General features: G+C 37.8%; 1 protein-coding gene across 1 annotated transcript in view; it reads right to left on the bottom strand.

The window, feature by feature from the left end:
* Window positions 1–3,061: 3,061 nt before the first annotated feature.
* The window catches only part of LOC110571206 (glycophorin-A-like), a 31,318-nt gene continuing 11,908 nt past the window's right edge, over window positions 3,062–22,471 (bottom strand). Inside the window, exons 3-7 of the mRNA XM_021679320.1 lie at window positions 15,805–15,809; window positions 8,828–8,917; window positions 6,308–6,346; window positions 4,558–4,643; window positions 3,062–3,121 (exon numbers count right to left, since the gene is read on the bottom strand). Coding sequence (XP_021534995.1) covers window positions 3,062–3,121; window positions 4,558–4,643; window positions 6,308–6,346; window positions 8,828–8,917; window positions 15,805–15,809 — 280 coding nt within the window. The remainder of the gene's footprint in view (window positions 3,122–4,557; window positions 4,644–6,307; window positions 6,347–8,827; window positions 8,918–15,804; window positions 15,810–22,471) is intronic.

Below are 22,471 nucleotides of genomic sequence, written 5' to 3'. Positions count from 1 at the left end.
TTCTTTTGACTGAAGTCTTGTGTCTTTGACTTCTTCCAAAATTCGGCTTGAGGAGCAGATTCTCATGAATTACTTTTCTGTGGAAGGATTATAGAGGGGGAAAAAAAAAGCAATAGTATGAGACATAGTTCTATTTAAGCACAATAGGAAATTAATACATAGAATACACTTCAGAATTCTACATTCTCACAGAGTTGTCCTTGAATATAATTATTAGGAAATGAAAGGAATTTTCTTTCAGATTAGCATTATTAGAGAATAATATGTAAAGAAAGAATTTCTTAGAAAATCTATTCTAAAAGCCGTAGATAAGGCACAAACATAATTACTCTGCTCCTAAGTTCTACAGAGATGAGAAGCTAACACAGAAATTGTATGGGGGCTGAATATAGTGAGAAGGCAGCAACTGATAAGTGAGTTGAATTACATATATGTCTCTGAACCTCAGGCAAACTCCCTCATCTATAATCTTTCTTGGGAATAATTTTGTTCCTTGGACATTAGCAAGGAGCAGTCTGTACAGCACCTCACTGCTAAATTCCTCTCTGATACTAGCACGTGGGAAAAGGGCACTGGGTTTGTCTCTTTCATGAAATCTGACCCTCAACGTTTCTTAGCTAGAAAGTTGGATTTATGTTACTCCTGGAGAGTACACTAAAGGGATGAGAAGAGCTTTTGCTCTTGTGAAAATGGAGTGTTTTCCACAGTTTTCTTCCATTTGGGTATCACAGGAACTGTGTATCCCAAACATTTTCCTGTGAGAAATGAATTACTGGAATCACCCACGGCCACCACGATGGATAGCTAACTCAGATCCACCTATTCTCACTTCCTATCAGGTATAAACTATGCGCAAGTTCAAGGGCATTAAAGTAATTCATACCCTAACATTTCCAGTTCTCATTGAGATGACATGGTCCCTCTGTCTCTTATTGTCTTTGACTTGCACATTTCTTTTCAGCAGTATGCTACAAAAATAGGACTAGAGCATTTTTAAATACTTTATATATTTCCCAATATTTCCTGTGAGGTGGGATCAGATTTTATAAACCATTTCACTAACTTCCTAAGACACATTTAATAACTTCGTGTGCACAAATATGGGGAAATGAAAAGAAGCCTGAAATTTGGTTCATCTGACTTTCCCCTGTCTTTCCACATATTTGAGGCATGAACTGGGAACAAAAGCATTCATCTTGCTACTATAGAAATGGACATAATTCCCTGGGGACAGCATAATCTGTCTTCTCCCATGCCTTTTGTCGTGTCCTTCTGCCCGTAACTGCCTTGTCTTGCCCTGGGTAATGTTCATGGCTTTGGGTGGTAAGTGCTCCATTTTAGAAATAGCATCAAAACATATTTTTTTTGAAATAATGCATAATGTAGATTAAAAAACATGTATTAGTTCCACTTGCAAGTCCTATAACAAGGTAGCCTTTAGTAAATGAAGTGAATCTGGCACATGACTCCAAACTTTGTTAAGTATCAGCAGATTGGGTTTTACTAACCTTTTCCCCTGAGAACTTTGTATATGCCATTTACTCTACAGAGCATGACCTTCCTGGGACTAAGTAATTATGTAACAATCATGGTTAAGCTTCAAGAACAATCCACAAGATAACTTGATGAGGCAAGTCCTGCCTATAGGTTATGTAGCTGGAGTGAATCTTTAAAACTTTCTTTCCTCACTGCAAAGTCTAGGAAACCCAGCAAGTCCTTTGAAGATAAGTGCTTAGTCCCAGGTTAAAACTAGAATCCAAAAATGTACAGGTCTTCAGTTCTATCATGATTTTTTAAAAAGATTTTATTTATTTATTTGAGAGAGAGAGAAAGAGAGCTGGGGGAGGACAGAGGAAGAGGGAGAGAGAGGATGTCCAGCAGGCTTCCCGCTGAGTGCAGAGCACAGGCAGGGTTGGATCCCAAGACCCTGATCATGACCTGAGCCGAAACCAAGAGTCAGATGCTCAACTGATTGAGCCACCCAGGCGCCCCTGTCATGATTTTTTTTGTACTTAAGGAAAAACCTTAGTCAATTTTGTAGGCGGAGTTAGGTCCTTTTTACTTGAGCCTTAGAGCCCATCCTAGAGATTCGTTCTTGGTGGACATCTCCCAAGATAGATATCACTTGGGCTTATGCTTCAGGTGACATCTAATAGGAACTATATGCTCAATTATCGAGGTTATACAAAGGGCCATAATGAATGAAATAAATGAAATTGGCTTGGTATTTAAGCCAATAGCTGAGGCAGCAACCACTACTCAGCTCTTAGGAATTCCTCTCATGCTGGTACAGAGGCTCCAGAGTTTAAATTAGAGTTTACATTTCTTTCTCTAAGGGAGTACTAATATTTGGGTGTTTTTTAACGTAAAAATCTCCTATTTTTTTAAGTTGGCAATGAATGCTCTTTTTAAAAACCACTCTGTAGGCTAATAATGTTCTGTGTGAACAAAATTCACCTGCAGTTTTCCATGTGTTGTATATCTACTTAACACATGCAGGTGGAAATGAAAACAGGGGACCAAATGACTGGCCAGTTGTGCAGAGGAGGTCATTTGTTGTAGCTCATTTAATGAAACTCCATGAGGTCAACATTATCATTATGTCCATATTAAATCATCTCCACATTAACTATCATTATCTCCATAATAGGAGCTTGCTCACAGTTACACAGCTAGTAAGTGTTGGAGTATAGATTCAAATCCAGGTCTGGCTGTAGATCAGGGGTTATTAAACTATATCCACTGTAGGGTCTCCTATACACAACTTTGCAGTTTGGAAAATACGAAGTATACAAAAGAACTTAACTTTTGCTTTTACTTATAGTATTTGTCTTACCTTTTTTTTTTAAAAGACACTTTCTGCCTAAGGAATAATTGCACTATGCTGAAGACAAATGTTCAAATAAAAAAAATCTTACAGAGGTAGCATTGATGAAATAGAATATAAATGAATCCTAATTGGGCATACCCCTCCCAACTCAGAAAGAAGTAACTAATTTATTTCCCTCCAAAAAAGGCAAAAGGCATTAAGAATATTAGCACCAACCTGGATTCCTTGTTTCTACAAAACTTCAGAGTCTGCGTCTTCTGGGGATGAAAATTGGACAGGAAGTGAACTTTTCTATGGATAAAAACCAGACAAATATTAATGCCACAATTTTAGAAACTTAAGACCTTATAAAGAAAAATGCCTTAAGTTCAAAACTTTTTTTGTGTGTTTTGGCTAACGTTTGTTTTCTTTTGATTAAGATGTGCTTTGTAGAGGTTACTTTCAGAAAAATTCACAATTTCATAGATATTTACAAACTTTGATTTCAACTTGTATTTATCTTTTGAAATAGTATTTGATATTTCCATAGGTGAATTAACCCCAGACATTGACTTTCATATTTCCCTGCTGTAATGAAAAGCTAAAATGGAAAGGGTTAAAAAAAAAGAGGTAAGGTCTCTTAGCCTATTGATCATGATCCGGTTTTTCTATATACAAATAGAAGATTTTCTCTGAATTTTGCCAACTAAGTATCTTATTGACTTTTCTAGATTTTAGATCATCAGCCAAGAGAGACGACAACTCATTTTGACATATCCGCTCGATCACAAGGAGATGATTTTCCCCCAGTGTTTATACAGTGGACCAGAGAACTCATCACCTTACATTCAAGTCTTTACAACATCCCTCATATCACAACAAGCACTCTCAATGACTTTTATTAAGAAGTATTCTTTAGAGAAGATACATTTACATGGAGTGATGATAATCAATCATAGGTTTAGATCATTATAGAAGTCACCTACTAGAAGTTGTTGTTATACCCCTGTCATTGCAAAGTTGTTACCCCTCTAAATAAGCCTTTTTAAAAGAATATATATAGTGGTTATAGTGTGGAGATCACAAAGAGAGATCAAGAACAGAGGATGAACGAGAACTCAACTGTACCATTCTTTGGTGACCAGATACTTAATAATCTAGGATTACATTCTAATTATGGCATCAGAACACACACACAAATGTTGTATCTTAAACATCTTAGATATAAAGTTATAGTAAAGGTTATGTGCTTTGGAATGCTGTGTCATACGGATTTAAAGTTAGCTTTAGTGATGAAGAAAATCACTAAACACATGGAAAACACATGGGTGGGGTTTGAAAAATTTGTATCAGGAAATATGAGACTAAAAAACAGCAAAAATTTTAAACATATGTAAATATATCATGTTATTTTAAATATTTTGCACACAAGTTAAAGTACATACTATATTTAGAAATTTGATTGTTTCATCTATATCCATCAAACTATATTAAATTAAGTGAGACAAAAACTTTGGAAAATCTTTCATTGGAAAATGGGGGAGAGTTTTATATTTTGGGTTCCTTTATAGGGCAAATGCAAAAAAAAAAACAAAAAACAAAAAACATTCCACTAGAATAACCCAGTGACTTTTATGTGTCCAGTTGAAAAAGATGGGAGTTTTATGCAGTTTTGTTTCTCTTTGAGTTTAACTGAATAGAGTTGTTCACACCAGCACTTACAGCAAAATTAAAAACTGAATTCTCACCTTTGTCAGTTGGCCAATACAGAAGGCAAATGAGAGGATAGTTATAATGATACCAAGCATTACTGCGTAAATAATCCCTATTATCACTATGGGAGAAAAAGAGAACAGAAAATTACAAAAGTATGAGATAAGCTACCTCATATCAACTAAAAAATAAAACAGATAAAATCAGAGTAATATCACTTTGCCTTTCTATAGAAAATCCATTAATATGCTTTTATGTATATTATATATTTTAAAAAATTAGGTTTTTCACGGTAACCATGTGGGAGACTGGAACTTTGAGCACTAACATCTTTGTGCAAGGTCACACATCTAATGACAACCAAGGCTTCAGAGTTCCAACTCACTCCCATTGTTCTTTACAGGACCCCACAAGCATAATTATGGAGAAGAGCCATGTGGACATTCTACCTCGATATGGAAAAAACCACAAACTCATAGTTTCAAAGTTATGAGAGAAAATAATGTCTTGATGTACAAAAGGGTATTGGGCAGATCATTGAATCAGCAGTTTTGGAGGAAATAAACTCAATATAATATACACTAATATGATATAAAATGTGTACACCAATTAGTATAATTCTAATGTAATATACAAAATACACTACACTGGAAATACACTAAAATTCCTCTCAAATCTTTTACATGTTGAGAATGAAACAAAATTTAAGTTAGAGGTAGTCTTGCCTATTCATGCATATTTGTTGTGCTTTCAAATGAAGTAAATAGAACTGAAGGCAAGGCATACAAGTAAAATGGCATGTTTATTTGGTTAATTTATATTTAAAAGACTTATTACTGATTTTTTAAAAAGTAAAAGTAGTTTTTCCTGCCACTGGTATTGCCCAGCCTTCCTGTCCATGTAGCTTTAACTCATGAGCTAGTGACTCGATTCTACAATCCATTTTTCTTGTGTGAAGAATGGATGTAGGCCAAGTGTGAAGGGAGGCTTAGAAAGGCGGAATAGTAAATGAGCACATAAATCAACCAAAGCCAGATCCACAGCAGCACCTAAGAAGTGGGGATGGCAGTCCTCCAGTCAGAGAGGGTTGTGAGGATAACCCTAAAGTGGTAGCATAGGGCCCCAAACAAATCAGGATTGAGATATAAATGGTCTATATTTATTCCTGATATGTGCCAAGTAATCAGATGATTTTAAGCTCCTTGCTTTCTTTACAAGTAGGAAACAAGGAAGTTCAATTGTTTTATAAGCTTCTACGAGACTTCTCTCAAGTACCCATGGTTGGTTAGAAAGTTAAAAAATCTAAATTAAAAGAAAAATTATCAAATTATGTACTGCTAGTTCCAAAATATTTAGGAAAATAAGAAATGCATATTTTAATTTTAAAAAGAACATATTTTCCTTGCCTTTACAATTTCGTATCATGAAAGTTAATAATATACCCTCTTCTGTTTTAAAACCTGATACTTCTTGGGGTGCCTCGGTGGCTCAGTCAGTTAGGTCTCTGACTCTTGGTTCTGGTTCAGGTCATGATCTTGGGGTCATCAGATGGAGCCCCACATTGGGCTCTGTGGTTAACATGGAGTCTGCTTGAGATTCTTTTGTTCTTCCTCTCCCTCCCCATCTGCTCCTCCCCACTCTCTCTCTTTCTCAAACAAATAAATAAAATCCTTAAAGAAATTAAAAAGATAAAAATTGATGCTTCTTATTTTCTTAGGCATTTGGAACTAGCAATGTGTCATTTAAGATGAAATTATTGTGATTCTATGTCAAGTATTAACATACCTGGTTCAGATAAAGTGTGGTCAATTTGTTGCCTTGCTCCTAAAAACACAAAATTTCAAAATAAAGTCAGAATATATAGGGTGTATCTTTAAAGTTCCATTTTAGAATTACATTATTTAGTGAGTTTCTTTTTATTAACTGTGTTTGGGAAGCTATTGTTCAATTTTAAATAGTTAGCTAGTAAAACTTATGAGGCAATGTGTCAATTTTAACATTAGTAATTCCACTATCTACTTTCAACTACCCAACAGGTATTCATGGGTCAGACTTTAGCAAACCATCTCCTTAAATGAAGGAAAGGGTATGAGAAAGTACTGGAAGAACCACTTATTGACTTGTACAAGAAGCAGTGCATTTAAAAATATATGTAAAATTGCGGAGAAGAAGGGCGACCCAATGAGCCATCACCCCACGTAAACTTCAGTCCAAACCCAAGAGAAGTCATGTTGGTACCAACTTTCTAGCTTTACACCACAGCCGCCATCTGAATCCAAATCCTTATTGTGTCTCATCTGAGCTTTTGACCACTGTTGCACTGGATTTCCCATCTGCAGAAGTTTCTGGTTTGTTGCCTCAATGCACCTGAAGGCACCACTAGCGTTCACCTGATTATGTTTCTTTCTCTGCAGTCACCACTGCTATTTTATGTCATGAAGTAGTAAGGATACTACAGCCTTACAGTTTTCTTGAATTTACTTATTACAAATAACATATGTTACCGTATGGATCATGTAGTCAGGGACTTGGCTATATTGGGTCATTCTTTAGAGGTTATGTTTAAAGGTTAATGGGGGCTTGTCTTCTCTTTCTTCATGGCAGTTGATAGTTGTGGTTAGTGTATGAGCTCTGGAACAAAACAGGTGGGGTTTCAGTCACAGAATCTCTCTTACTAGCTATGTGGCCTTGGACAAGTTCCTTAATTGCTCTTTGCTTTAGTAATTTCTTAGGCAAAGGAAGATTGTAATACCTATCTCTTTGGCTTCCTGTGAGGATGAAATTAGGTAATGCGTGAAAACACTTACAATGCCCCACCATGCTAGCCATTACTTCTAGGATTCAGGGCATGTAGCACTGCGTGTCTATATTTGACCTTTAAATGCTTTCCGGTTGGACACCATCCTGTTGGCTTCACATTGAAGTCACTTTGAAAATTAGATTGTTTCATGGAACCTAGAAGCCTAATAATTAGTTCCCAGCCTTAGCCTAATTTTCTTCCCCTGGTCTCTGTTCTTAAAATCTGCTGCTTCCATTTATCCCAGTGCATTTTCTCCATGTTTCTATTAGGTAATGATCCTGCAGCTACTCTAAGTATTTGCTGAGCCTTTTTAAAAAAAATCTGGAGTATCCTGCCTAAACCCCACCTACAAGAGATAATTTCCCTTTCTACTTTCAGCCAGCTCTTGCGAAGTCATCTTTTTCTGAGAAAAATAGCCAGGGACAGCGAATGAGACCTGACCGCCCTTCTCTCATGCCCAGTGTGGCTTAAGAGTTCTCATTTACTAGGCAGTTACGATATGTCAGGCTCAGGGTGAAGCAATTTCTTATTTGATCTCTAGAGAAATATTGTAAGATGAGAACTATGGGCCCATTTGAAAATGAAGGGGACAGAAACCCCCTGGGGACCTCACTCAGGGTCAGCAGGTGGGACAGCTGACCCTGCATGGTTTGACCCCAGCCCTCCTCACCACTGCACGATGGGTCCCTTCCATCTGGCCCACCATTTCATGGTCACAGTCAGCACTTATGTGCTCTGCCAGATTGTTTTAATTTCTTTAGCCCACAGTATTATTTCTGCGTGATATTCCAGAAGTGAGAATTCCTCTGGAGTAGGGATTGCGTCTACCTGGCGCTGTTTTCTCAGTGTTGGTCACACTTTTGCCACAGTGATGGGTCCAGTTGAATAGAATTGCATCATAACAATGAAGTCCAAAGCAACTATTTTAAAACATGAACAAACCCTGTTTTTTTTTTGTTTCTCTCTTTTTTCTTTGTTTGTTTCTTAAATTCCACGTATGAGCGAAATCATACGGTATTTGTTTTTCTCTGACTTATTTCACTTAGCATTATACCCTGTAGATCCATCCATGTTGTTGCAAATGACAAGATTTCATTCCTTTTTATAGCTGAGTAACATTCCATTGTGTATATGTACCACATCTTCCTAATCCATGCATCTATGGATGGACACTTGGGCAGCTTCCATAGCTTGGCTACTGTAAATAATGCTGCAGTAAACGTAGGGATGCATATATATTTTCCAATTAGTGTTTTCATTTTCTCCTGGTAAATATTCAGTAGTGGAATTATTGGGTCATATGGTATTTCTATTTTTAGTTTTTGTAGGAAACGCCATACTGTTTTTCACAGTGGCTGCACCAGCTTGCATTTCTACCAATAGTGAAATAGTTGAAGGGCATTAAGAGTACATCTCCTGTGATCATATTATTGTACACCTGAAACTAATACCATACTGTATATTAATTATACTTGAATTACAAAAAATTTAAAAAATGAACAAACTTTGTCCCCTGTCTGGGAGTTGTTGGTGTCTAGTAACCAAAGTGTCTTGTCTTGCACCAGGAGTGCTGAGTGATGGTTTCTCTGTGGAAACTAAACCTGTAGAAAACAGAAATTGAGAAAAAGATCAGCAATGAGGTCACTGAGTGGACTCTAGAGCATATCATAAAATGCAAATTTATCCCACGTCCCTCCCTGTGGCAGCTCCAGAATTTCTACATAGCAGGGGCTTACAGATGAGGAAAGTATATCTTCATTTCCTCATGTGTAAAATGATAAAATCTGCCTCAAAATGTCATTGTAAGGACTAAAGTAGTTTTGTGCATGTGTGTACGTGTACACACCCACATTAGTGGAGTACTTGGCACATAATGAGCATGACATACATGTTGGTTATAATTTTTAACATTCTTATAAAGGGAAGAGAGACTGGAAGCTGCTTTTGCATGGCATTTTCCATAACTTTGGGAAATTGTCGATGTTAAAGAAAGGGAGAGGCTCATGATGATGACATAGGACAAAAGTTCTGCCCCGTGCCTTCCTGTCTCTACCTTCTTGGTACAATTCTACTTCGCTGGTAAAAATTAAAACCAAGACATGACTAAATTCAATTTTCTTCTGGCTTGATAGAGGGCGAATCAATTCTAAGGTTCCCCACCCATACTTCTTTTGTCTCTTTCTAAAGTAGCATTTCAGAATTTTAATAGAATTGTAGGAAGTGCTGGCTCCAGTCTAAGATTACTGGCTGAGGACCCAGATAACCAAGTGATGCAATGAATTCTAGGTTATTCTTTAGAATAAAAACATATAAGCACACAAACATGAATACAAGGTATGTATTCTCACATATCCTTTTAAAATCTCATTAAATATATTATAAATTGATTTTTATAATTAAATAATTATACTTATATTTTAAAATTTTATAAATATAAAATTTATAAATTATTATATAAGGTTTTTATAAATTGGATTTTTTGTTTTACAAAAGTAATCTAGGGTCGTCTGGGCGGCTCAGTCGGTTAAGTATCTGCCTTTGGCTCAGGTCATGATCCCAGGGTCCTGGAATCAAGCCTGCGTTGGGCTCCTTGCTCAGCAGGGAGTCTGTTTCTCCCTCTTTACCCCTTCCCCCCTCCCCTTGCTCATGGTCTCTTGATCTCTCTTTCTCTCTCAAATAAATAAGATCTTTTTTTAAAAAAGTAATCTAGATTCAATGAAGAAAAGTTGGGAAATACAAGAAAGCACCAACAACAATATAAAAGTCATCTATTATCAAACCACCCAGAGATGGACACTTTAAAGATTTTGGTGTATAGCCATCTGAAATGTAGCTATTGCATCTAAATATAGGATCATTGTGTTTAAGTATGTATAAATATGTAAATAGTGTTTAAAATATATATACTACAGACATGTACCCTATGTTGTTGAATAATCTTCTATGACAAGATGTTTAATGGCTATATAGTATTCCATTGTATGAATGTATCATAGTTTAATTATCAATCTCTGACTTCGAGCATTTATGTTATTTTTATGCTTCTGAGAGTTATAAAACACTCTTAGATAACCATCAGCATACTAAACTCCATGTATTTATCTCCGCTCATTGCTTTGAGACACTCTAGTCAGGGAAATGGTGCCCAGGTATGACGAAGATGGGGTGGAAGGGCACCTGCAGACATTCCCAGAGAGACTGTCACCTTGGCTCCTCAACTAAATGCTCAAGGTTTCCTGGAGAATCCACACAGAATTGAAAAATGTCTTTGACATTTCTGGTCAGTCTACTCAAGGACCAAGTACTAAGACCTGCCTCTTTCTACCAGCTGCCAACGAATCCTTTCCCCCAAATTGTGCAGGCAGTGTTCATCGTCCCTTACTGTCTGCAATGTTTTCTCCTCTCTTATAAATTCAATTTTCATCTTGTTCCTCGACTTGGTTCTACCACCTGATTCATCACATGTATTTAAACAATTGCTACACAAATGAGCTAAATAGCATGGTAAATAACATATAACTCTAAGTTAATCTTTTTTTTTTTAAGATTTTATTTATTTGACAGAAAGAGAGAGAGGACACAAGCAGGAAGGACTGGGAGAGGGAGAAGTAGGCTTCCCGCCGAGCAGGGAGCCCGATGCGGGACTTGATCCCAGGATCCTGGGATCATGACCTGAGCCGAAAGCAGAGGCTTAACAACTGAGCCACCCAGGCACGCCTCTAAGTTCATCTTCGACACTCAAGTGTGATGATTTAAAAGATAATGTAAGAAGAAATACCTGATGATAGCAATACCTGATGATAGGAATTTTAAGTTTCAACGTACATTGAAATCAAAATTATGGAAAGGAATATTTTTATGAAAAATCAATGAAATTACATAAAAATATAAAAAAGGATAACTAATGAACTAAAATTATCTATATCTCTTAGTTAATGTTACATCTCCTTTACACCTTTCAGTTCAGCATAATTATTTACAGGTAGGGCATACATTTATAATCACTTTAGGACACCAAATGGGTTCTTTTGAGACATAAAACTTGTTTCCAGGGCTATTAGTTCCCAGGGCTAGCTCATTTTGAATCCCCTCAGCATTAGAACAGTGTTTTGCTCATAATAGGTATTCAGTGAAATACTAATAGTTATAAATTTTTAGCTAATTTCTTATAGAGAAACAACCAGGTGAGTTTGCAGATTGCATCTAAAATGAACATAACAGTGAATTAAACAAGCCATATGGCAAAGTGGCATCCACAGAATGAGGACAAGCATATTTGAAAAACATGCATTCACAGAAGACCAACAAAATATTTTCAACATTTCAATAACAAGCACATACTTTTAAGACCAAAAAAAAATCTAAAACTGAAAAACAAAACAATCCACACCAAAGTTTTTAAGAGTTAAAAGAGTTAAAATGTTAACAATTTAACCAAAGCCATTGAGGAGTTTTGACTGTGAACACAAATATGCCCTACTCCAGGCTTCCTAACTCTTCCGCAGGGCATCAAGGACCGCCTGAGTGGGGATTTGCAGGGGTCAGATAGGGAGGTCCTCAGTCTATGGGTGGGTACCCTCTCCTCTTTGTGAACACCTATAAGACCCTGCATGACCCAGCCCCCCACCTGTCTCCCCGTCTCATTGCTCGCCCCTCAACCTTCTCTCTCCAGGCTCCAGCCATGCCAGACACATTTTGATTTCTCAAATGCACCATACTCTTAACCATGCCCATACCTTCATGCCTCCTCTTCCCTCTGCCTGATGTATTCCTTCCCACCCCCATCTGGCCTAGCTGTCTGCCTTTCAGGTCTCAGTTCAATACCATTTCCTTTTGAAGATCCTTTCTTATCTCCCCTACTTGGACCACAAACTCCATCAAGTACCCAGGGCTTGGCATGGTGTGGTAAAGGCTCAATGAAATCTTATGATTGACTGTTTGTAATCCAGATATGTCTTCCAAGGGCCCCAGTGGTTCCTGGAAACCTTGGGTATTCATTCATTTATTCATTAGTTCACAAAATTGTTTTAGCATGCCTACTTTGTGCTATGTACAAAGAATACAATAACTAACTAACTAACTCATGGTCTTCCCATCAAGGAAAGAGACACAACGATTTGATCTAAGTCTCATAATGTGTTTTAGGTGGTGGTAAAGTGTGGCACGAAGGAGGCCGTGGTCAATTCTATGGGGAGGAGGAGGAGGTGGAAAGAACTCGGGGAGGTATTTTTGGAACTCATTTTGCAAGAACCCTAGGATTTCGACTGTGCGGATATTTAGGTACTGAGTCAGCAGTGCCAGCCATGCCCTGGAGTTTGACACATCGCTGAGGGATCTGCAAGCATCTACGGGGCTACAGCGCAACATGTGAACAGAACAATGCCGCGAGCAAACAAGGGAAACAGATGAAGAGGTTAGCAGAGCGCAGGAGCACCGTGTGTTGCCGGCCCTGGTAGGGAATTCGGACTGTATCCTTAAAAGAGTGGAGAGACAATAAAGGGCTTGAGGCCAAATTTTCATTTCGGGGAGATCACTGTGAATAGTAGGTTGGAGGATGTGGGGGAAAAGAGCTTGCCCAGAACTCATCCCAAGAGGACTCTGCCTCGTGTTCAGTAGTGGCCAAGATAAGCAGGCCCTTTGTAACCAGCCATCCCTCCTCACAGAGGGTCCTTATCACTACTTGGCCTTGCTTTTGGCGGAGAAGACCTATAGTCTCAGGGCTTACTGGCATAGAAAATGATAGCATGTTGTAAAAAAAAATATGGCAAAGACCCAACAATAGGATCTAACATCTCTTAAAACAGGTACTTTAGTGCTTTGAATTTTAAACAAATGAATAAGCAAAGTATATATAACCCTTTTTTTTTTTTTTGGTATTGATATGAGAAGATGCTTAGGGAGACAGACCTCATTAAAGTAAGTTTTGAACTTTATCAAAACCATTTTCAGTCTCTAGCAAATAGATGTCTTTCTTCTCCAACAGCTATTTCTCAGAGGAAATGAGCATTTAGTGGAAATTTTGTTCGGAAGAAGTAGAGGCTGAAGACCAAGGTTCTAAACTGTAGTCAGAACTCAGGAATATCTAACATTGAAGGCAACACATTGTTTAGAGAAAAAAAAGTCCTTGAGGTAATTTCCAAAAATTACATATACCTGATTCAAGTCCCAACTGAGAATGTTGCATTCTACTACATAAAAACTGATTGGTGGTCAAATTGATTTGAGGTTGAAATTTTCCATTTATGTTCTTAGAAATGCCTGCTTTAGTTCTCCAGATTTAGTTGCTTTGATGCAATTTCTTATTATAGTCACCTAAAGTCACCAACACAGTAAGTAAATAAATACAGTAAATAAATGCCCTAAGAGCAACTTGATAAAAAATGTTTTTAAACATCATTTCCTCAACAATCAAATACCTGGAACTGATCTATAAAAGGATCTTTGTCATAGTCTTCCTTCCATTTTCAGAAAAAAAAAAAAATCTTGTATTTCAGTAGTAGTTAATACCCATGCCTGCTCAGCAGTATTTCTTACTGAAATACACAGTTTACAAAAAAATGTCAGCTTGAAGGATCAATAATTTTGCTCACTCACATAAGCTTTTCTATTTTCTAGCACTTAGTTAAATTTTAAAGAACTTCCTGGTTATTCTAAGATAGATTCACATGGGACAATTTGAAGAATTTTATCAATCACTTCAAATTAAATATACTAGCCTCTGGTTGAAAAATGTCATCTAGGAGAAACGAAAGAAGTATCTCTTTGTACATTCTCACGTGCTTAAGCTACTTTCCTGAGAGGAGACGAAATCCAGGTCTCCTACTCCTCCGCCATCTTGCTCCGCCCCCCTCTTAAGCTACTTTCAAAATTCAAGGTAAGGAAACTAAAATCCCACAACAGGTACCCCTAACAACCACCAGGAATGTTTTGATGCTTACATTTGGCAGCAATAGCCCTCAAGTGTATGTGGTTCTCCCACATTCCTTGGGCCCTAATCAGCTAACGGACATCTGTGGACATATGCAGTTACACAAAGGTGGAAAATTTCTGTGAATAAGGGGATTTTAAGCAGGGCTTTTTACAATAGAATCTTCAGTTCGGTTGACTAGGTCAAAAGCATCCAAGCAAATTTGTAACCATTAAACAGCATACATGGTTTGCCTACACCTCTTAGGAACAGGGCTATGAGAAACATCTCTTTCCGCCCCCCCCTAGATTTCTGTAGCTAAATGAGCTTTCAACAAATCCGATTGCATCGTTCGCAAATTAAAGGTCAATTTAAATATTGTCCTCTTTAATTCAGAATGTACTTTTATACTTTATATTACAAAGTCTCTTGGAACATCTAATCGAACTTCCTTACTTTACAAATAAGAAATTTGATATCATAAAAATTAACTGATAAGCTCAGTTTAACACAACTGGTAAGGAACAGAACCAAGACCTAATTCTGCTGATTTCCAATAATATTTCCATTTCTAGGTCTGCGCCTGGTTGAAATCTTGCCAGCAAGAGTTCTTAGATATTTAGCATATTAGTTGGTGAACATCAGCGTGCATTGAACACACACAAAAAGACAAATTCCTTGCGATTCTGGGGTCCTAAGGGCTAGGAGTTTTAAAATAGTCATATATTCTTCATTTTGATTTTTTCACACCAATTTCTTGTACTAATTACATTATATCTCTTAGCCCTCAGTATCTTCTTGCTATAGCTACGAAGAGAAACCGTTTTCTGTTCTAGTAATATTGACATGAGGGTCATTTTTTTTTAAATCTGTTCACTTCTTCTAGGAAGAACACATCCAGACTATACCCGAAAAATTCCAGTTCTCTAGGAGAAACATATATAGCTTGAGGTATTACAGAAGATGTGTCAGCATCTGGCTACCCAACACTGCACATTTCCTTAGTTGCTCTGAAATGTGTACTCTGAAGTTCTTACCCCATGTCTACTTACAATGACTCACCGTCTGAACCTTGAAGGATGGGAAGAATTTTAGGTAGAAATGTGGAAGAGGGGAATTAAGGTCAAGAAATAATGTGAGCTAAAATGCGGACAGAAGAGTTGCAATGTGCATTCATGTGGAGACCAGGGGGTAGCCAGCAGGCCAAGGCTGGTAAACCTCTCAGACTGACAAGAGTTTAAAGTTCAAGTGGCAAATTAGTGCAAAATAAAATACAAGAGTAGCTGCAGCAAGGCCTCAAACTCCTTGTTTAAAATTTTGTTTCAGTCGCCAGACACTGAAATGGCATTTGCTATGGTACTTCTTACAAAGTACATTACAGGAACTGGAACTGAATCCCATAATTTTATGTTTGGGAAGGGTGTAAGGAATGAATGAATATATACCAGCCAGAATATTAAAGATTCCAAATTTTCATGATTGTATCATCTCACACTTACATAGTATCTGAATTTTTCCCGAACATTAACCTCTTTTGTCTCTTATCCTCAGTGCTCTGACCTCACAGTTGCTCACTAAAACTCTACCAGCCTGAGACATCCATGTGTTGAGGCAGGGAACATGAGAAGGCCCCTGTCACTGTTCCCAGTGCACCAAAAAGGTGGGGCGACTTGTGGGCCCACGACATGTTAGGGATACAATGGGGAATAGAGGTCCAGTCTCCTGACACTCTCTTCTATGCTCTACCCACCAAATCACACGGCCTTCCCAAACAGTTGACATTTCTAACATGAAATGTTATAAGAAAGAATAACAATAAAGTGCAATGTTGGACAAATACCCTATCTATAGTCTTGCTTAATGCACAAACTTCCAGTAGTGAGCTCCTGTCTCGATGTGATAAGGCCAGCTCTTGCAGCTGCTGGTTTGGGTTTGGTTCCCTCCTGACTTGCAGTTGATAGAAGTCTTATCTCGCAAAAGCAAACTCTTACAAGAACACACCCTACATATGAAATGCCTTAAGTAGTTTCCAAGTCAGAAAACTAACTTTTCTAAGTGCTATAGTTTTTTGGGTTTTTTTGTTTTTTTGTTTTTTTGGGGTTTTTTGGCATTGTGATGACCATGAAGATTGATTGATAAATTTATCTGTGGAAGTTTTACACAGCTAATTTGTGATCAGACAGAGAAAAAAACTCACATCTCCTCACTTCCAACTCAGTGTCTCTTTGGCCATACCCTCTTGTTTTATACAGACTGAATATATAAATGGGGATCTTGCCTGTTCCAAAAAAATGTTTGGAGGACACTATTGCTGTGAAGCAGTATTTTAAAGGAAATATTCAGTTTTGCTCTTGAACCACAGGATTGACAAACTCAATCCGGGTCGAGTTTGTAATAATATAGTCAGATGTCCATCCTATCTGTTGTCATTGATTTTTCTTTTCTGGAAGGATTTTAGGAAGCTAAAATAGCCAATTACAATTTAGAAAAATTGAGCTTCCTAAAGAATGTGATGACATTTGAGCCTAGTGTTTTGAATAGCCCTCAATATTTTGTTTGAACTGTCTGGTCAAGAGCTCTTAAAGAAAGGAGCAGCCTGTTAACTGGTGAATTTCGTGAGCGAGGTGTCCAATGCAATGGCCCAGTTTCTGCTTATTTACAGAGTGGCATGCTCTGGCAGCTCCCATGCAGCCAAGTGGTCAGACTTCTGCCTTCCTTAACTTGATGGAATAACAGCTCCTCATTGAGTCCTCATTGTGGACTAGGATGACAACAGCTTCCCTCGAGGAACCTTGAATGTGATAGCTGATTCTGGACTGCCCAGCTGCTGGCCATCCTCATCGTCCCAAATCATTGTTGAGGCAGCAGGGATAGAGAGAAAAATCAGCCTCTTATCTCAGCCACTGCACTTTCTTCAGCCCAGACAGAAAGAAAGCAAGGGATATTTATCTCCACTATTCCAGTGAGAAAGGAGGTCAGAGTTCTAGTCCTGGCTTTGCCACTAACTGGTTGAGGATCTGAATAGGTCACTGAATTTATCTGGGTGAAAGTTTCTTGCTTCTAATATGAGAGTAATGGAACAGGTATCGCCTGAGGAACTTCACTAGTCCAAAATCATGGACATTTATATGGCTGAGATAATAATATTCGTATTTAACACATTGCCCATTCACTACATTCTGGGTATCCTCTCCTGCCATCTTGAAGACAATTACCTGAGTGCATAATATTATATATTAATCATTATTTGTAAAGAAAAATAAAGATCAGAAACATTGCCTAACTTGCCTAAGATATTCAGTTGATAAATGGCAGAGCTGGGTTTTGAATTCAGATCTAGTTGACTGCAGAATTGTCTCTGAAGGTCTACCATGATCTACGCAGAATAAAAAGAATGAGAGCAGCAAATAAGTTGCTTCCAGACATTAAATTCTCAACAAATTTATGCAACAACTCTCAAGCAAGCCTTCACTTGTGGCAAATCAGGGCTAACTGAAAAGATAGAAAAATAATAATTCACCTTGTGCATAACCTGAAATGGCAGGGGTGTACCTCTACCATGGAAGTGTAGGGTGCATAGAATGGAAGTAGCCACATTATGGAAAGACAGATGTTACTGGTTAGTAACAACTTGTTAGCTGAAATTTCACTTTCTTGAGCCAAGGTTCTTCCAATCCAGTTACTACTGCCTACTCCAAATCCTCAGAACCAGAGAGGATTTCACATACTTTAGGTGTGCCAGCTTTATTTAAGACATTGGCATTTTGGTAGCTGAACTCCCTGCACACATTAGGTTTGAGCTTAAAGAAGTTAGGCAGGATGTGAAAAATTCTAAAAGTGAAAATTTTATCCCAAAGTTCTCACACCACCGATACTTTCTGCCACCGGTTGAACAATGACAAACAGCAATAATAGAATTCTCAATCCTGACTGCATATTGGAATCATCTGGGGTACGCAGGCCTGAGATTCTAGTGTGTTGCCAGCAGTGAGAGCCATTGCTCCAGACTAAATTCACACGTAGAAACTTCATTTTCCCGGGTTTTGAGATCTATTCTTGTATTTCCTAAGGTTCTTACATCACCCTTATCTAGAGCTTGAGCAAATTCAGAAAACAATTGGATATTAGCCTGAGTTGCTTGAGAAATAATAACACTCACCATTTGTCATATTAAACGATGGCATTTCTTGTGATTTTGTCTTAGAAAAGTCCCTCTCCCCCACATCTGATTTAACTTTATGCATTTTCCAAAGGTAAGTTCCTCAGTGTGTGAACATACTGGAATATGAACATAGTGGAATGGTTCAGATGGAAACGTGAGTAGTGGGCCAGGAGCCTCACACCCTGTGTCCATGGCCCCTGGGAGCAGCTCTAAGGAATTCCACAAGAACTTAGTTGGGAAATCCTCAGTCTAAAACTGAGTTTTCAAATTGCAAAATGAGATCCCTTGTGGAGGAGTTGGCAGACTTTCTGTAAAGGGACAAAGAATAAATATTTTAGGCTTTGTGGGTCACATGGTTGGTTTCTGTTACAACTTTGTCATTACAGTGCAAAACCAGCCATAGACAGTATGTAAGCCAAAGCATAAGTAAATAAGTATGGCTTTGTTCCACTAATTGTTTATGGACACTAACATTTTAATTTTATGTAATATTCACATGTCGCAAATATTCTTCTTCTTCTGGTTTTTTAAAACACTTAAAAGGTAAAAACCATTGTTAACTTGAAGGCTGTACGAAACCAGGTGGTAGACTGGATTTGGCTCCCGGGCTGTAGTGTGCTGGTGCTTCTGTTAAGGTATGTAGAATCTCTGGCTATGGAAGTCAATCATCACTATTTTTTAGGGAGAGCTCCTCCAACATGTAGTCAGGATAGTGAATTCCTATAGTAATTGGCCTTGAAATCAATTCACTGCGTCGTTACTACTGCATTAAAATATTAAATTGTATAAAATAGAAGAGAGTGCATCACATAATAAGGACAGTTATTATTTTGTGGAATTTTGTTTCATATAGGTTTATGTATTTGTGTAGAGTGAGTTGCAGTGTACATTCACTACGTCTTAATCACATTTGAATGCATCTTGAGGTTGAGATACCTTGCTATCCCTATCTGAATACCTGGCCTCCAGAGGGGCTGAGGGAATCAAGAGCCCATGACACAAGTGAGATCCATTCAAGGCACCTATGAGCTGTTGGCTAGTTGGCTCCATCCTAGAACAATCTTACCCAGCTTTTATAGGGCCCATAAAAGCAGTTGGAGTTTCTATATGTACTGTGCCCCTTTAAAACGACTTTGGGGTTCTGAGAGAGAATTCTTTAAAAACATAAAGTTAGCCAACAGGATAATTACAAAGAGGCTATATACCTTCAAAACACGTAAGAGGATAAAGGCAAACTGACCATCGCAGATATGTCAAAACATCAGAAATAAATCATTAAAAAAAGAAAATATGGAATAAAGATAACAAAAGATACTAAATGTCAGTTGTGAATCCATAAATGCATATAAATGAAATTTCCACATTAAAATACAAAGACCTTTAGACTGAGTCAAAATAGACAGGAATAAAGGACCCCAACAAATGTATGCTAGATCACAAGGAACACAAATAAAACAGAAGAATGCAAAATGTGTAAAGAATAAGTGCAAAGGTATATTAGACAAATTAAGATAAATAAAAATAGGAATCAAAATTTTAAAAATAGATAAAGTAGAATTAAAGGCAAAGACATTTAAAAAGACATGGAGGATTAAGTGATATTGTTAAAGGGTATATTGCACAATGATTCTTAGGTAAATATGGACCATTATATCCCCAGAACATAGCAACAAGAAATACCAAGCAAAAGAAGAAATTGACAGAATTACAATAGCAGTGGAACAATTTTAACAGTGTTCTCCAACTGTGATAGATTGATGAAGCAAAACAATAAACACTGACAGGACTTGAAAAACATCTGGCTTGCAATCACAATGATTGATGTTTACTTTTATGGAGTAATAAGTCAGTGAGAATAAACTTTATCATGTGTTGCTGCCTTCTATACCTTCATTTCGAAGTGACATTGCTGAATTGCCTGACAAGATGCTTTTGGGATCTGCACCCGACAGAATAGTTCAGGGAGGACTCCAAGAGGCATATTTGTGCAGTGTTTCTCCTAGCAGGATGCAATTTCACTGCCACAATTTCTCTTGCCAGTTGCCTTCAACCCATGTACTATTCTCAGGTTTTGTACTTTGGGATTACTTTATTTCATTTGATTTTTAAACATAATCGTGCCTGAGAAATAAGTGGGAATCATCAAAGGGAGATCCCAAGATAAAAAGTCTATCCAGCCCAGATTAAAAGGAACAAAAGGCTAACATCATAGTCATACAATTTGGGCTCACTAACTGTACCAGAAGGAGAAGACAGACCATCAGCCTTGATTACAGTCTCTGCGTTAGAGAAAGCACGAGCAGAGCACTGAGCAACATTGTTGCAAGAGTAAGGAAGAGCCAAGCCTGGAACATCACTCTGTAAGAGAGAAATCAGGCAATTTAATGTATTGAATAAGTGCACAGATTCTAGAGCCAGCGTGCATGTGTTCAAACTAATTTCCCTAACTACTAGCTGAGACCTTGGGCAGTGTGGCTAATCACTCTGTACCTTTGTTTCATCTTTTGTGAAATGGGGATAATAATTGTCTCTATCTTACAGGTTATTGATTGAGTTAAATGAGTTAAAATATGTCTAAGTTTTGCACAAATAGAAAAGCCAGTCTTAAATATGGAATTGTTAGGAACCACAAATAACCAAACTAATCTTGAAAAGGAACAGAGGTGGAAGACTTACACTTCAAAATTTCAAAACTTAGTACAAAGCAACAGAAATCAAAACAGTGTGCTGCTGCTCAAAGAATCAATGGAAGAGAATTGAGAGTATGGAAGTAATCCCATACATATACCAACTGATTTTCAACAAGGGTGCCAGACCATTAAATGGTGAAACAATAGTCTCGTCAACAAATTGTGCTTGGACAACTAGTATCCTAATGCAAAAGAATGAAGTTGGATTCTTATCTCACACCATTTAAAAATATCAAATCAAAACATGGACCAAAGACATAAATATAAGAGTTAAAACTATAAAACCCTTAGTTGGAAACATGGAGTAAGCCTCTATGACCCTGGATTTGCAGTCAGTGGTTTTCTTTTTAAGATATGATGCCAACGGGCACCTGGGTGGCTCAGTCGGTTAAGTGTCCGCCTTCGGCTCAGGTCATGATCCCAGGATCCTGGGATCAAGCCCCGCATGGGGCTCCTTGCTCAGCAGGAAGCCTGCTTCTCCCTCTTCCCCTGCCTGCTGCCCCCCTTGCTTGTGCTCTCTCTCTCTGTCAAATAACTAAATAAAAGCTTTAAAAAAAGATATAATGCCAAAATATATGTAACAAAATTTTAAAAAGTAGATAAATTGGACTTCATCAAAATCAAAAACTTTCGTGTATCAAAGGATGCTCTCAAGAGAGTAAAAAGAAGATCCACAGGGTGGGAGAAAATATTTGCAAATCATCTGTCTGCTCAGGGTCTAGTATCCAGAATACATAAAGAACTGTTATAATGTAACAAAAACACAAACAACCCAATTTAAAGATGGGCAAAGAACTCAGGTAGACATTTCTCCAAGAAGATATACAAATGGCCAACAAGCACATGAAAATATGCTTAATACCATCAGTCACTAAGGAAATGCAGATCAAAACCACAATGAGATAGGACTGCACACACCTACTAGAAAATAACAAGTGTCTAATCGCAGGAAACAAGCTGAGGGTTGCTGGAGTGGGGGGTGAGGTGGGAGGGATGGGGTGACTGGGTGATAGACACTGGGGAGGGTATGTGCTCTGGTAAGCGCTGTGAATTGTGCAAGACTGTTGAATCTCAGATCTGTACCTCTGAAACAAATAATGCAATATATGTTAAGAAAAAAAAAGAAGAAGAAGGTAGCAGGAGGGGAAGAATGAAGCAGGGGAAATCGGAGGGGTAGATGAACCATGTGAGACGATGGACTCTGAAAAACAAACTGAGGGTTCTAGAGGGGAGGGGGGTGGGAGGATGGGTTAGCCTGGTGGTGGGTATTGAGGAGGGCACATTCTGCATGGAGCACTGGGTGTTATGCAGAAACAATGAATCATGGAACACTACATCTAAAACTAATGATGTAATGTATGGGGATTAACATAAGAATAAAAATAAAAAT

The sequence above is a fragment of the Neomonachus schauinslandi genome, chromosome 2 (assembly GCF_002201575.2).
Source record: "Neomonachus schauinslandi chromosome 2, ASM220157v2, whole genome shotgun sequence".
NCBI lineage: Eukaryota > Metazoa > Chordata > Mammalia > Carnivora > Phocidae > Neomonachus > Neomonachus schauinslandi.
The sequence above is the reverse complement of the archived record's forward strand: the minus strand, read 5'-3'. Positions and strand labels throughout refer to the sequence as shown.